The following is an 18,146-nucleotide window of genomic DNA, read 5'->3' as shown; positions in this document are numbered from 1 at the left end:
AACTATCTCTAATTAACATTTTTATTGAGATATCGTAATGGAATATGACTGTTTGTTTGTTTGTTTCTGAATATGTATGAAGATTTGAAAAGTTAAACTATTTTAATTATCAGTTCAAATGTATCTTCATAAACTCAAGGTAGTTGGATTAAAAAGGGGGAGTGATACAATCAGAAAATGCAGCAATGGACCCGTTTATTTATCTCTTTTATCTCTCTTATCTTCTATGCTTTGGACCAGTGTTTGATTTGATGAGCATCTATTTTACGTGCTTACGTGTTTTATTTATTTTGGATTTTGAACATAGCAAACAGCATAGTAAGCGGAATTAGGAGTTTTTGGTTGGTAGAGTGTAACATAGCTCATGTGGACCTGCTGTCACATGTCATGCCATTTTCATCCATATTTTAGATTGAAATATTTTGCTATTCTTAGGGGGGGAAAAAAAGCAAGTGTCAGTTTTTGCTGTCACAGCCATTATTATTATTATAGAAGTGCCTGCACAGAGTGCAGTCGTATAAACCATTACATCCAAAACTGTCAACTCAGAGCCCTGACACTCAACTTTAGGAGCCGGGTGAAGCTATTATAGTGGAAAAGATTTGTAGCATTAAAGCTTGGACCATTACTGTTTCTTTATTTTCTCAGTCCTCCATCCCATATCTCACACGATTCCTGCATGTGTTCAATTATGTCTCTTAAATAACAAAAAAATAAAAAATAACTTTATTTGTATCATGGCGGTATGTTATCCAGTGTGATCACACATGACTGCACTGACATAAGCTGGAGTGTTGTAATTGTCTGCTTCGTTGTGTTTGATAGCACCTCATTCTCTCATATTCTTATTTATAACCCGGTCTTTTTTCTTTCTTTTTTTTTGCTGTATCTTATTTGCCGCCACAACAATCTAATTTCCCCTTGGGGGTCATTAAAATTTCATCTCCCTCAGACATCATTTAATGCACAAATGAACAGAGAAAGCATCTTTTAACCCTTTGGGGGGTGTCTCTTCTGTAAAGACTTAAAAAATAATAATAATGATAAATCCAGCTGTTTCTAAAGCTGCAGAGGTTAAATATTTACTGCAACGTTTTGCCGCCATAAGGGTTTTTAAGCATTGTGTGTAATTAGAGTGGACTAGTGGATTTTACTAATGGTGTTTACTTGTCAGATAGCATCACAAAATGTTTGGGTTATATTTATAAATTATACATACAATATAAACAAATATAAACAACCTTTTTTGGGTGGGTCAACTTGTATTGTACTGAAGATCACTCAAGACAGCCAAATACAAAAGTAGTATATTATTTATAAACCTTTAAGTGTCGAAGTTGAATGAATAATTTAATTAATGAATTTGTGTAGCATAGCAGAATGCAAAGCTAATGCTACTTAATGATTCTTCAGCAGCTGCTCGACTCAGGTGCCAAATGAAGCATGTGAATTTGAATTTAAGAAGTATTCAGACCCCATTATATGTATAAAGTAACGCACTGATCACTCTGACTCAGTTTATTCAGCCTTGTTTAGACTGCAGCTCAAATGAGATTTTTAAGCATATCCAGTTTGTATCAAGCTTGATTTTTGCAGCAGTCTGAACGGCTAAAAAAAACACATAAGATCTGATGCTGATTCAAACCACATATGGAGGTGGTTTTGAGTGTGATTCTGATAGGATTTGTACAGATTCACTTCAATCTGAATATCTCCGTCAGTGTCTTCTGAGTCACTCTGCTCGACTCTGTGAGAAAACTGTGGGAGAACATTTTAATATTCAGGCAACTTTAAGTTTGATTACTCACACATTCTTATAACCAGACCCGGTGCTCAATATAAACAGCCATAACCTACAATAAAACACAAAACTGTGCGCTTTTTAAGGTTCCCTCCCTAGATACCAAGGCACCAGCCATGTGGACCGGATACACTATGTAAAGGCTTACTAACTATAGTATGTATCAGATCTGGCACGCTGCTCAGCAGAATATGCGAGGATGTCTTATAACACGACGTGTTGAACAATGGACACAGTGGAAGAGAAAGGTTTAAAAGAAGGTTGGTGCCACAGCTCCACATCACCATTTGGGACAGAAACAGGCCCAGATTTCTGTTTAGACTTTGCCTGTACCTATATATAAATACACGTGGAAGAGCCAGACTAGACAATATCAGTATGAACACATGCAGATAATGAGAACAGATAGTCAGGACGAACAGATTCTGATCGGCTATGCTTACAAATCTAATTTGGCCGACCTGTATTGTGTAAAAAAAAAAACAGGCATTTTATCTTGAAACTTCATGCAAGATTTTGAAAAAAAAAGTCAAATGAACATGGGAAAAAAGTTAATTCCAAACATTTGACTTTACTGTAGGTTGAAACAACACTGTTTGCTTCAGAACATTACTAATGTAAAAGTGTTTGAAGAAATATGAGCAACGTGTACAGAAAGAAAAGCTGCTCGACTATGTATATTTGCATTTAATTTCATTGTTCGATGACTATAAAGATTCTATTCTATTAAAATCATTGCTGCATTATATGTAGCATTTAAATGCTGCTGTAACTGTTGAAGCTAATTTTACAGACTTAATGTAGCCAATGTATGCCTATAGCCATGCATTATATTGTAAAACATCACTGTATGTACAGTTGAAGACCAAATTATTAGCCCCCTCCCCCATGACAATTTCATTGTTTTAAAAGTTGTTTTCAAGTGCTGTTCAAACATCTTAGTTTTATTTTGGATGCTTCCATTATTTCACTTTGCACACATAAATGAAAATGATTCCACAAAAACTACCAGGGTCAACTTTATTAGCCCCCTTAAGAACTGACCTTTTTATTGAGCCATAGCACAATAGTTAAGTTAAGAAACAATGATGTGCTTAACTTTGTAATGCTCAAAACTTTTAAAATCAAGTTAAAACTGAGGGTTATCTCCCAATTGTATACTTAAAATCTTCAGTGAGGGTCTGAGCTGTCATTTTGAATGTATACGTTTTAGAAGGTGTAGATGAAAACAGTGTTGTTCTCTTACATGTTGTAGTGATGCTGCCATCCACACAATACAATCATCATTTCAAATGACTTATTATTCATTTCAAGAAAATGGCAACTTTGGCATTTTAACTTGGAGAGCAGGATCAGAACAGGGTCAGAGAATCACTCTTGTCTTCTTAATTGTGACAGCATCTGTTTGTGTGTCTGTTAGCAAACAAGGAATAAGTCATGCATGATGAATAGAAAATGACAGAATGGTGTAAGTGATTAAACTTTCTTGGCTTCATACAAAGAGATACCATGGTACATGTATAAATACACACTCTTATACAAGCATGCCTACCCCATAAACATGTATAATGTAGAGTACACGCACACACACACGCATGCACATACACACAAGCTTACATACAGTTATATGAGGTGTGTTCATTATTTATCCTTGTTTATATCTTTGATAGAGTGCCAGCAGAGATAACAAAGCAAAAAGTGCTGACAAGTGTTTTATTCTCACATAAACAGCACATACACACTTAAATATTAGATTGAACCCGCCCATCGCACACACACAAACACACATAGAGTGGCTGAGCTTATAAAACTGTACAAACAGGCAGTGGGCTCTGCTGTTTGTGTGTGTTCCTGATTTATCTTCATTTGACGTATTGCCAGTGGAAATAATAGGCCTAAAGTGCTGACTGATTCAGATTTAGTTGTCACATACTGTATACTCTGAGACTCTGGTGGTCTTTCTCTCGCTCTCACACACACACACACACACACACACAGATACCTACTGGGCTACCCATTAAAATACACATCAAAGTGATTTAATCATTTAAAGTAACACAATGTAGGATTTGCTCTCTGGCTCCCCCCACGGTTGACAAACGGTATTGTTTAGTGATAACGTACGTTTGTCTTCAGACCAGGTACAGGAGCCTGTGTTATAGCATTTTATACAAATATGATCACATTGTCGTATTACTTGTTTTTTCAATAAATCAGAAAACAAAAACTAACCCCCAAAATCAATCAAATGAGATGGATGACACACAGCAAGCTCAAACACATATCATTTATATTATAAGCAAACTATAGAATAGGGTTTTAACATATTGACACCCTGTGTTGTATTCTACTGTTTTATTTCCATCTTTTGTTTTATTTCAAATTTAAAACGAGTTTTTTTTTTACTTTTTTACTTTAGACTTTTCCTTTTCATTCCACCCTGTGCTGTGTTTTATTGTTGGATTGGCTTTTTACATTTTATTTTCCTCTTATTGCGAAGCACTTTGAGCGGCAATCCTTGTACGTAAGGTGCTATACAAATAAAGTGTATTATTATATTATTTATATACACTTCCTCGTCTCACAGTAACAGGACCACGTCACCCAAGTATCCCTCCACTAGCAGAGTGAAAGAAAACACCAGCGAGTGAGAGTCAATAATCTTGCTTGTTCTATCACTCTCCTTCTATCACTGTCTTCTGTTTTTGTGCTTGACATCCACTCTATGAATAGTTCCAATTGTGTCATTGTGTGGGAACTTTGGGAAGATTGTGTTTGTACAGGGCATCACAGAGTAGGATAACCTTTGACCCGTCTCTGGCTCCACTGCAAAGATGACGATATTTCCAGCCTCAACTGTGGAAACTTCTGAATGAGATGTGATATTCAACCTGTCCAATAGTTTCCATTATGTAGGCCAAATCCTCCAGCCGGCAAAGGGAAGATCCTCCGAGGTTAAAGACTTAATGTGTGGGAAGGACGTTAGATGGAAATTCAATGCTATGAGTATCCTGAAGCCGAGAGTCTCATTATAACATAATTACCTCTTAAGAACAAAATGAGACACAAGGTAATTGATGCATTGCTCTACTTATAGATGTAGTTTGAAAAATTAGCCACGATATGTTTTAACAAGGATTAATAGGCTCCACCCCTGTACCTTTGATTAAATACATCTCTTCGTTGCTCTATGGATTTGCTTAGAAACCAAGGTAGAGTTGGGTGTTTTGACATATTTTACATTACATACACACACACAAATAAACTCCATACATCTTCAGTGTGTGTGTGTGTGTGTGCACACTGACCATTCAAGCACTTAACATCAGGTGTGTCAGCACTCTAAGTCTGATGGATACGACACATCAACCCCTCTCCAATATCTCTGTGTATGTGCGAGAGAGAGAGAGGAAGGAGGGGAGTATTTCATGCTGGACTCTCCCAATTCCTGAGGTCAGCACTGCTACTGACAAAGTGAGAAAGATGTGAGCAGGCATGTGTGTGTGTGTGTGTGTATGTTTGCGCATGCCTGTGTGCACATGATAAAATACACAATGCAGGTGTGAGCAGCCATAATGACACTGGCTGGTCTAGACGGACGAGCTGAGAACAGCAGGTTTGGAGACTGCCTCCAACAGCACATTTTTTATCTCTTGTACACAAAAAAGCACTCATGCACAGCATACGCAAACAAAAACAGCAACTGTTGTGTGTTAGTGTGATTTGAAGTGAGCAGTTCTGCGCTCACCTCTGTGCTCCAGGTTTGCGTGTGCTAATCGTTGGGTCATTGCTAGTTTTAAGCTTTTTTGACTTGACTTACAAGTCATTGTTGTCTTTGTATTCTTTGTATTATTATTGATTATCAGAGTCTGGGCTAGATTAAACACACACACACACCTTGTTTTCTAACTGTTGGCATGACACATTGTTTTACTAACAACACTCATTGTAATTTTACACTGTTTTTGGTTTGGATAGAAAGTGCATTACTTCCATTTCCCTCATTAAGCTGGGTTGTAAAAGTGTGTGTGTGTGTGTGTACTTGTACTTTGTGACCTTTTCTAGCTGAAACACTGACCTTGTCAGGACCAGTAGTCCTCGTGGGTTAGGGTTAGCTGGTGCAAATTTGGCAGAATGTAATTTCTAAATGAACTGTTGAAGTTCAGGGCTTAAAGTTTAGGGATAAGCATTAAACTGGTTATGGTTAGGCTGTCCAAATCATGAAAGTCAATGTCGTGTCCTTCAAAGGATGTTGTGTAAAACCTGTGGGCGTGTGTGTGATTGGCACTTTAAAGTAAATGAAACTACCTCCCGACACAACAACAAAACAGTTCATGTAGCATCAGTATAAGGCAGCCCTGAAGTAGGAGATAGTGAAGGTGACTCACACAGCCACACATCAAACTCAACACTCTTGCTTGTCTCTGCCAGCCCATCATCCACTTACTTCTACTCCATGAGGCAGTGATACGGATACCTCTCCAAGTCCCCAAGGACCCCAGAGGCAGAGGACAGGAGGGAGAAGCTGAGCATGGATGATGGGACACTCTATTTAAACCACACACACACACACACACACACACACACACACACACACACACACACACACACACACACCTCACCTCCCCCCTTGTTCCTATCAGTCTTCTTCCATGCATGCACCATCCTCCGCTTGTCTCTTTCACTCCAAGCTCTCTGTTTTCATTTTTACCACACTAATCTCTCAGATTAGTTTATTTATTTAAGGAAACAAAGCTACCTCAGGCAAGGCTTTTATACATACATATATTTATGTTGATGAGATGTGTATTATCTTTATATATATCAACATAAGTCCAAAGTGCAGCTGTGACAGCAAAGGGCACCTCATCCACTAATTGAGATTGCGTACCTGCCGGAAAGAAATTACTAATCCAAATTGCAGCAACTGAATGTTTTGAGGGCACAACACTGGATTTCTCTCCACTGTTCCCTCTTTTCTTCCATCTCCACTGACATAAAACGTCATATTTATTTATTTATTTATATATATATATATATATATATTTATTTTTTTTTTTTAATGAGGAAATACAAATGTCATTTCTGTTTTCAGACAATTGACATCATTTTGACATTAACATATTGTATCTACACATTGAAATGATTCATCTTTGAATGAGGGATGACAAAAAGTTGTGATAAGCATGATCATTTGAGTCCAAGGGAACATGTAGGCGAAATGACCTAAATAGTTCAAAACCATGGTTTCTTGATTGCTTACTGTGAACATAATTATGTTTCTAGAAACAGGCTTTTCTGGACCGTCACGTGACATGCAAAGGCCTCCCAAATCTCAGCAGGGCATCATGGGGGATTTAGTCAAATGGTTAAACCAGCTTTTGTTGGGAGGCTGGCACAAAAATGAAAAGAAACAAAGCAAAAATGTTATATTTAAAATTGTACAATCTTCTCCTTTATGCCAGAGCCAACAGGTAAACCTTCTGTTTCTATATATACAGAATATGTTTTATCTCCGACAGTGCATCTGTGAAGATTAAAGTGATTTAAGATTAAACTATGCAGGATTTTTACCCTAATTTAACAGTTTCAGAGTCATTGTGATGATTAACTGAGGGCCGTCTCCACTCCCCCCACCGTCTGTTCTATGTAGCAGAAAACCAGCCTCGCAAGATCAGGGCTGTCGACCCAGAGTCAGGAGGACACGCAAGAAACACAAATTGCTTTACAGCACTACACACTCACCCCCTAGACAGGTACGGGCTATAAGATCAAGGCAGTGATAGGGTTATTTTTAGACATTCATCATGGCAGAGCCGCTTGTCGGAGGAAGCGAGGAAGAGGAGGCGACTGTCTGACCGAGAGAGGGGCCACGAGTAAACAATGGCGAGAATTGAACACAGAAGCATGCAAAATGGATGCTGACTAGCACGGACATGCTCCATTGAAAACAAATGCACATGGCTAGGAGAGGGGAAGGGTCTTTTTACGACAGTGAGGATAAAGCGGTACATGTCCGAAACTGTAGGGGGAGCTATGTAGAGAAAAAGGCAAAAAAAAAAATACGTCCAGACTTGAAAAGTTCTGCTTTAAGACTTCTATAAATTGCTTTACTTGAAATACTACTTAAAATTCAAAGAGCATTTAATAGGACACCACTGTTAAGCTTTTGTCCTCGACACACTGAGGTATAATACTGAAGCCTCCATGAGTCAGCCTCACTTACCTCACTTTTAGAGCCATTCATGGGCCAGATTTGTGTTTTTTTTTGTCTGTTTGTTTTTCCTGTTTCACTGTTTTATTATTGTTGTTTCCCCACTGCAACCCTATGTCCTGCAGCAATAACCCTACTGATAATTACTGCTGGTGATTTATATTGATCGTCTCATTGTAGGTTTATCGTCTATAAAGCACCCTATAACTATGATTTAGGAAGGGCCACATTAATAAACCTTCATTTTATATCCTCATTGATTGGCACCCCATCAGAATTTAAAAAAAGCACACCAAACACTGCCAGGAAAACTTTACTATTGTTATGTCTGAGTGTGTCTGTGTGTGTGTATGTGTTCCAATACTGAAACAAATTACTGAAATTACTTTTCCCACAATTGTTCATGTTTTATTTTTTATCTTAACACAACTGAGTTACTGAGTGAGTACAGTACAGTAGGGACACTGTAAGAAACACATAAATTGATTTTTACAATAAGCATGTCATACCAAGATTGTGTAGTGTATAAATCCCATTATAAATTCAGTATGTTTTTGTTTTTTTTGATTCCATCATGCAAAACGGCACAACGCAAACTGTGTTATGAACAGACCAAACATTGTGGTTTGAGCAGGTAGTGATGACAATCAAACACACACACACACACTAGTCGAGACCAGGAATTAGGTAGACTGATTGGTGAGTGACAGCTGAAATTGAATTTCTCTGGAGTGAAAGCCCAGAGGACTCTGGGAGGACACACACACACACACATGCACAGAGCGACACAGTGAAAGTGAGAGAAACAGAGATGTAGGTGTACACACAGACATGAAAAACACTCAAACAAATACACATTTCATTGTGAGCAATTGTTGAATAATTGTTGGGCGCTCGCACACACACACACACACACACACACACCCACCCACCCTCTCTTTCTCTATCAAACATGCACAAACGCATGTAAACATATTGTCACACAAGTCCTTCCACTTCAGTTAAACGTGTCTATTCAAAGCAAATTCATACAATAAAGAAATATGAATTCAGATGTTGTCAGATTGGTTTATGGCTCATTCCTATAAGATATGAATCAGATATGTGCATTTGCATCGGCTATTTAAGCAGACAGATCAGATTTGTCCCTGTCAATGCCACTTGTGCGTCCTTAGAAACAAGACAGTGGTGTATATCTATCTATGATCACTTGACTCTCTTTCAACTAGTGCATTTGGACAATGAGGGTTCGAGCCCGTGAACACAGGCCAAGGTTTCATGCCTTTTAAAACCTTTGGGTTGAGGATTTCTTTCTACAATGTGTTGCGGGCCTACTAACCATTTTCAGGTCTGTACCCAAGCTCGCCTTGTGAATTGTCTCCCCAAGGTTAACTCGTGTAAAAGCAGATTTCAGATAATGGCTCACTCTCGCAAAAACAATGTCATCCAGTCCTCCAAAAAATCTGATAAAGGCCTCAAGACCTGCAGTGTAAGATACTGATGTAAATGAGTGCTAGCCAATCAGAGAATAGGTTGATTTTTTTTCTTTCAGTTGGGAACTTGGGAAAATTTGAGTGATAGCCTGATTGTTTTGACGAACAATGGCAGAGACAAAGTGGGCAAAATACGGCAAAACATAGCACTGAGACTAGAAGAAAGAATGGATTAAAGTCCTGGAACTAAGAGAAAAAAGGAAGATGAGCACATAAAAAGCAATAATAGATGTGGATTCAGGATAATATTAATTTGTGTGTGTGTGTAAAGTTTATTAATAATAATACTGTGAATATAATGTTCTTGGTACGCCAGTCTTAAATTAATTAGCAAATGTTCCTATCTCATCTGTTTTATAATGTTTAAATAAATGTTAAAAAGCAGGTTTAAGTCCCTCTTGTGGTCAAAAAGCACACATACATGCACTGATTGTTGCCGGGACTGCAACAAGTCTGAAAGTGAGACGGCAATCATCCCCAATATTGTATCACGACAGCACATGACAGAGCTGCTCCCACTGCTGCAGGTGAAACCTGCTGAGCTGTCATTACGACGTCTAAATCTCAAACTATTAAAAACTAAGAGTATAAGTTCACCTATAGGTTAAGGAAAAAATTTACAGTTTGGAAAATATGGAATGTCAAATGATTTTAATTTTCCAGAGAGACGTGTCCCTTGACGATATTGACTGAATAAACAGGTTTGAACATAATTATGACCTAGTTATAGCCTATTTACACTGGCTTTCAGTGTGTTTTAAAATTAATTATACGGTTCTTTTAATGACTTACAAAGACCTTGGCTCCCCAGTATATTGGTAAGCTTTTATCACTATTTCAGCTCTTTGTACCTCTTGTACCAGGATCCTCAGACAAATGCTTTTCAACAATTCTAGATTATCTGATGGAAAATGAAACAGAACAGATCTTTTGAAATAAAAGCTTTGGGGCTTCGGGACAGAGTTAGTAAGTAGCTTCCTTTAACTTTAAAAGGTAGTTTTATATCAGCATTTCATGATAGTACCTTACTCTAGTTTATGTGCTGTTTTTATTTTTATTATTATATGTTATTACTAGCCTTGTGATGGACTGGCGACCTGTCCAGGGTGTAACGGTTCTATTTTAATTGTGTTTCTTTACTTTATTGTGAAACCATTTGTAATTCATTGTATTATTATTATTAGTAGTAGTAGTATTAATGTTGCTATTGTTGTTGACGATGGAATCAGTTGTACCCTTACCTCTATTTACATTAAACGAAATGATCTAAATGTGTATAATCTTAAGTACAATAGACAAATTTAGTCATTTTTGTTCACCAGGAACGTTACATTTCATACAACCTGTATCAGAAATTTAGAATTTGTGATGCAAGGGCAGGCAAATAATACTTCCTGCAGAGAGATTAGAGACACTTTTGTACCACAGGGGAAAACAACAGTAATAAAGCAAACAGCCCTATTCTCACTCACTCACTCACTCACTCACTCACTCACTCACTCATTCACTCACTCTTGTGATCTTTTCATGTGCTTCATCTTCCAGGTCCTATTTAGAGCTTAATGCAGTCAAACACAGTTGTAAACATTCTTTGAAATGCTAATGCAGCTGATATGTAACATCAATTTTCTGTTGACGGTCCATGTGTGTAAGGGAAAATGCACAGTATGCTCCTTTAACAAGCACGGCAGCCAGTTTTGGGTCACATATTCCTTTGGGGTGTCATTTCTTATTTGCTGTGATGGACTGAAGCTTAGATGACCTCCTGCATCCTTGTTTTTCACATGACTAATAGAGCATGCAATGATGTTTTTTAATGTAGCCACTGTCAGGAGGTAAAAGTTGCCCTGCACAATAAATGGTTCTTCTCATAAACGATGATGAGTTTGACTGTTTTTTTAAGAAAATATTGAGTAGAAAAATACGACTTCAGTATTATATTATTACGCGTGCAGTTCTCAGTTAAGTCGCTTAAAGCCAAGCAACTCTAAAACCTGACTTTGAAGCAGAGCTAGAGACTGGACTTAGAGCTGGCAGCTGAAATGATGCTGTAAGGGAACAACACACAGGTTATTAATCTCTACAATATTACTTTTCAGCCTGACAGCTAACAAAAAAAAAACAAGGCCCAAGAGAGAGGTCAAGTGCATTTTTAATTCGTTTTTCAGTCTTGCGCAATATCAGTGTAATTCTCTTCTCTTTCCCAGAAGTCTATTTTGACAAAGTCACTCATGTTATTGTTATTTTTTGTTTCTTACATTCCCGTAGTTATTTCTCAACTCTTTGTAAATTAAATTAACATATTTGTGTGCAACATTTGGCAGCAGCAGATAAATTGTTTAATCCTAACTGAAACATAATGCTATCTGCATCACACAAAGGTGCTCCGTCACTGGACTTTGTGTTGTACAACCACAACAAAGCTCATTTATGTAAGTTCATGGGACAAAGTTGTGTAAAATTTGTCCCCAGGACTCATTTTCATAGGAAGCTGCCAAATCCCACAGTGAGTTGCTCAAGAGCTTCTTTTATGTATGGCTGGGACTTTTCAGCAGCATGATTTAAAATAGCAAAATAAGATTTCTATGCGTGAATTGAAATTGTTGCTGTAGAATGCACCTGCATGCCTTCTCAACTCAACTAATTGTTGATGTTTTTTATGGAGATTTCTATAACCTAATGTGTCAAACTGAGTTGTCATGTCTTGGATTTCTGTCTCTAATTATAATTTTTTAGCGACATAGCCACTGGGTTGTTTTGAAATATTCAGTACAGACAATGAGTACTGTGACAGCCGTTCTGCCTTTTTTTTCTTCTGTTATTCACACTCTGTGCTTCAGCATATTTAATGATTTAAAAAAAAAAAGAAGAATATTTAGCACATGTTTTCCATACTGTGTGACTACTCAGCACAGACAGAATCTAATTCTGTGGGAAACACTAGGACACTCAGTTTTAAATGAAGTGTGTTCATCTTAGTAAGGGTTTTGAATGTAAGTATTCCGATGCTTGTCTACATGTTTTTCTTTAGAGTTGACAGAAAATATATAGTTACTTATTGTGAGGTGTGCTGAAGAGACCGCATAATTGTATATATATACATATATATGTATATACCAATGTAATTGACTGGGTAAATGTGAAGTTATGGGATTAAACAGCAAAACACAAAACACTGTGACCCCTAGTCTGAACTCTTACATTGTCATACAAACGCATAATAACTAATGCAGATGCGTTGGATTTGAATATCATGTCTTAGAGGCAACATTATTTGTCGATACACCCTGCAAAGTTGATAACATTTTCATAGGTTACAAACTTTGCAGCCTTTAGTAGGTTGTGTGTGTTTAATAAACAGTTAGCATGCCTTTATGTACCACACCCACTCGTTTGAAATAATAATAAAGACCTGCTATTTCATATTGTGCAATAAGAATTTGATGGCTGTATATCCTTTTAATGTAGTACGCTGCAACTGAAAACCCACCTCACGTTAACTAGGGTCACTTTTTCTTTTTAATGTCCTTGACCCATACACTGGTTGTTGTTGTTGTTGTTGTTATTGTTCTTCGTTGTTAGCTGTATGCACTTTCAAGGTGAAGTCAAGTAAATCTCGTTGTACAACTTGTATAATGACAATAAAGGCATTCTATTCTATAAAATAGTAATAACCTCTGTACTTCTATTCACTTATTCACATACTTCCTCCCTGCCTTTATAACTCCTTCTACCTTTTGATCTCTCACACTGTCTCTGTTTTTCCCCACACTGGTACACAGCCTTTAGAATATCCTCCCCTCTTTTATACTTAATGCCGGCTACCTTCCCTTGGGCATTTTTTTTCGCAGCCCTTCCCTTTCTATTTTCCTGTCACATATTTTGAACTTGCTCACTGAAAAATAAGGCATGATGTGGATAGGCTTTACCGGGGGGTTTGCAGAGGTCAAATCTTGTCTTATTTGCATGTATACTATCACATTGTGGTTTCTAGTGCCCCAAGGCAGTATAGGATATTGGATTTATGGGTGCTGTAACCCGTGGATGACATGCTCAGGGAGACTGAGATTTTTTTAAACACCACACAAATACTTACAGAGGAAACTACTGACTAGAGAAAGATCTAAACCGTAGTGTTTGTTTTTCACACTAATAGTGCCAGTGTTTCCATTCTGTGTTCAGGATCTTTGAATTGTCCACTTTTTCAGATTTAATATCTTCTTCAGTGGATGTTTATGTTTCTCTAGTGGTTGTTTTTTTTTTCCCTCAATCAGTCAAGTGAAATGGTACTTATCTGGCACAAAACCATTGTTCCTATAAACGCATCCCAAATGTACTTACAAAGCAAAATGGCACAGCCTGAACATCAACAGCAAAAAACAAAACAAAACAGTGGAAAATTGAATAAAAAGAATCACAAATAGTGAGCAATAAAAGATAAGAGTAAAGAAATAAATGAAAACAAAAGAGCACAGAAAAGTAACCTCGTCAAAAAGTCAATGAATAAAAAATAGGTTTTGAGATGAGTTGTGATTATTCGGGCTGATTCAGCAGTTTTTTAAGTGTTCAGCTTCCTCTTAACCATCAGACTGAACAATGAAATATGGCCTTTGACAATGCATCAGATGGAAATGAGTATTTCTGCCAACTCTGACACAGGCCCGTTACGCTATGATTTGCGGCCGACATGCAAAATTGAGTATTTTGACTGTATTTACATCAAAATTCTAAAAATCGATTGATTGCTATTGATCGCTACAATTACCCACCAAGAATATATGGTGTAAAAAGAACAATGTTCCCCTTTGGCTACCCTTAGATTGGCAAATGTTCAATGTTCAACCCCCCTGCTAGGTTGCTGTGCTCCCTCGCAATTACCATTACAATAAAATGGCTAGAACCCTGCTGATAGACTAATATTGATAATGTGACCTATTACTATCAAATTAACATTCCCTACTAAATCAATCAAATAACAGGTGTGTGATATGACACTGCTGCTACAGCTAATGCTAATTTGTGGCTAAGGTTTGGACACTGAAAATAGTTGGTTAGGTTATTTAAGCAACTGTGATCAATACCTAAAATATGTATGTGTGATTTCTGTATAAATGCTGCTAAATGTTAAAGAATAATAGAATAGAACATAAACATGGGTGAGCAGAGACACAAACGTACTAAAGCGGCACTGAACTGACGATGCACTCATGGCATTAGAGAAAACCTTTTAAACCACCTATAACTTATTCAAATAAGCTCCGGCATATAACCAAAATCATATAATATCCTGGCATGTTAATGACACACGCACGCACACACGCACACACACACACACACGTTACTTACTGGGGTGAAATTCATGACTTTAAGGATCCAGATGGTCAGTGCAAGGTTAACGATCATGGTGACGAGAAGGAGGAGGATGAAGAAGTACAGGCATCTTTTCCTCCACCCGTAGATTCCCACCGCTGGGTAAACCTGGGCGCCGCACATGGATGGCGCTCGTTGGTGGAGCGGGTTGGGCTGCGCGGCGAGGATATACTGCTCCTGGGTCATCTGTAAGACACAAATATGGCGAATGCGTGTGAAGATCACTTATGTAAATGAGATCTTTACTCTTCGAAATAATTTATCACCGTAGCCTTGTGATCCCATTTGAGAGAAAACCTCTTATATGAAGTCAGAGTCGCTCCACTGACATTAAGTAACTCAGATTCAGATTTATTCTTCCACCCCTTTAATCTTCCTTTTGTTTTACTAAAGGTTTGTGGTTTCAGGGGGAACATCTCAGCTCTGCACAGAATCTAAACAAGAATTAAGGGAAAGATTGTAAGAAAAAAGGGGAGCCAAAGATGATACGTCTGCATTACAGCCTAAAAATAAGTCAGACAAAGGAGAGGATGGACTTTGAAGGTTTTGGTCATAGTGGAGGGAAGGAAGGAAACAGAAGTGAACAGTTAAAGTAGAACATGATGGGGAAGAAGAGGGAAAGATAGAGACAAAGCATAGGAGACTGAAGGAGACTAAAAGTGATAGAGCAGGGTTAAGCGAGCAAGAGAAAGATCCAATCATGAAAAAAACTAATATAGAGGTGAAGCAGTGAAGTGGAGAGATAGCATAGGGAAAGAGAGAAAGGGAGGATGGAGAGAGAAAGGGCAGATAAGACAGCAGAGGAGGACAGAGTCCATTAGTTGTAGTGGAGCAAGAGGAGCCATTGGTGGCAAGAGATATGGACACTGGCTGCAAGGCACTACTATCTCTACTATCTCCTCTCTAACTCTCTCACACCTACCCCAAACTCTCTCTCCATCCCTCTAATTCACTCTCTCTCCCTTTTTATCAGTCTCTCTCACACATAATGTCTTTACTTGCTGAGACAGCATGACCTTAACACCTCAGCGACTCTTGGTTTCTTCCTGCCTGCGATGCGCTCTCACTCTCCCTCCCTGTCTGTACTCACACATGATGATACCAACAAGCCTTGATGGGAAACAAAAACGCTGACTCCTGCCTGACCTGCATAAAAATAAATAAATAAAGGAAATGCAGACTCGGCCTCTTCGAGGTTTGTTGAGTTTTTCAGCAGAAGACAGAAACAAACATCAACACACGGCCGTTGGTTTCACTCACATCCACCGTCTTTATGCTTAATCATTTACTGGGTTTGGTATTATGACAATGTTTTAAATATTGATACTGATTTGGGGCCACTTGGCCCCACGAGTTCAAGACCCAGTTTGCATCTTCTCCCCCGTGTGTGGGTGGGTTTTCTCCTGGTTCTCCAGTTTCCTCCCACAGTCCAAAAACATGCAGATTTGGGGATTAGGTAAATTGGGCACTCTACATTGACTGTAGGTGTGAGAGTGGATGGTTGTTTGTCTCTATGTGGCCCTGTGATGGACTGGCGATCTGTCCAGGGTGTGACCCTGCCTATCGCCCTATGTCAGCTGGGATTGGCACAGCACCCCCGCGACCCTCCTGTGGAGGATAAAGTGGTAGAAAATGGATGGATAGATACTGATTTGCTGTAGCTTAAATTCCCCAATCCTTATTGACATAAAACACATTTCATTAGTTAATCAAATCTGATATCTGAATGAAAGGCTTCAGCATCTTTGATTTTAACAAAACATTTAAATAAATAAATTCAAACCCTTGTCAAAAACAGACACAATGTCCCTCTCGACTCTTTCTGTTTTTCTACGTGCAGCGGAGTTTAGATCTCGTGTCACCTGGTGACATACCTGCGCTGCACACATGAAGACATTCATTTTATGTCAAGACAGACAGAGGGTGCTGCAAACGGGTCGGATTTTGACGAGAAGTGCAAAGAAACTTCCACAAAAAATTTGGAATTCAGAATTGTGATGCTCAGAAACCCCGGACATTCAGCATTTTGAGAATAATAACAAAATAAAATCTCACTAAAAGTTAATCAATGCAGTTTTAACATTATATTAACATCACCTCACATTGCAAAGAACTGTTTTATGATAACCACAGATGAATGTGTCATTTTAAATTACAAATCGTAGAACAAGCAGCTAAAGGTCACTTTAATTCAACAGTGTGACCAGCCCTCTAATAAACAGAGTGAAAGCACAAGAAATCCATGCGGAAATGCAGGGGGATTCAATGAAGAGCCAACCAAGAAACTAGTCTCCAGAGTAACTATATAAACTATAATGTATGAACTCACTGTGTCTGTGTGCAGCAGTTATTGAAATTTTAGCACAGGGATTTGTTAAAATTGTACAAGAACCTGGATTTCAGATTTGATGAAAGGATGCAATACATATTACATATACTGTAGATATACATATCTATATATATATATATAGATATATATATATATATATTTTTATTTTTATTTTTTTTTTAAGCGATGTTTGACAGGCACACTACTATGAAATTGTGATTCCAATTGTGAATCCAACTCATTTATATCTCGGCACGGCCTGGAGATGAGAGGCATTCTCATTCCAAGTGAAAATACACCTTCCTTGTTTGTCAAATGGGAAAATGGATTAATGGCATATGTGCTTTTTCATAGAAGACATTCCGCTCCAAATTATTCTCAGCTGGCTGCTGCGTTTCACTTTTTGAGGTGCATCTTTTCACTTTGTGCAGACACAATGCATATGAATCAATAGTAGGCTTTCGCTGTGTAATAGGGCACTGGGATGGCCTGCTGATCATTTTATCTCAGTATTCAGCATCCACATTGATTCAATAACTGAGTGTGCGTACCTGTGTGCGGTTGTACCGTACAAGCTGTGAAATTTCTGTGGGCTGCAAATTTGTATCATTTTCTTCCTTTATGTCTCCATGGTGAGAATCAATAGGTGCATGTGTGCATCTTTTTCTTCATTTTTTCCCCCCCAAAATCAACAAGTGACGCGTGATTCAGTTCCATCTGTAACTTTACACTTGTGGCACATTTCTGATCAATCCAACTCAGCACCTCAAAGAATACTAGTTTCTCCCACCCAGTAGTTGCCGTTTTTTTATTATTATATAATTTGTCATGTTTTTCCACACTTTGTTTTGCCACAGAAATGCACCCCTGCCTTTTGAAAACCTTTCTGTCCATTTTCTCTTTCCTTTCTCTTACTCATTCCTTCCATCTCTACTTCAC

The 18,146-nt window shown here is 38.1% G+C and overlaps 1 protein-coding gene across 2 annotated transcripts in view; it reads right to left on the bottom strand.

The window, feature by feature from the left end:
- LOC131467624 (zeta-sarcoglycan) overlaps positions 1–18,146 on the bottom strand; it is a 289,872-nt gene that overhangs the window by 110,781 nt on the left and 160,945 nt on the right. For both annotated transcript variants that reach the window (XM_058641640.1, XM_058641639.1), the window contains one exon: positions 14,855–15,064. In XM_058641640.1, coding sequence (XP_058497623.1) covers positions 14,855–15,064 — 210 coding nt within the window. The remainder of the gene's footprint in view (positions 1–14,854; positions 15,065–18,146) is intronic.

Source organism: Solea solea, chromosome 10, assembly GCF_958295425.1.
Source record: "Solea solea chromosome 10, fSolSol10.1, whole genome shotgun sequence".
Lineage (NCBI taxonomy): Eukaryota > Metazoa > Chordata > Actinopteri > Pleuronectiformes > Soleidae > Solea > Solea solea.
Note: the sequence above shows the minus strand (reverse complement) of the source record. Positions and strands in the feature narration are given on the sequence as shown.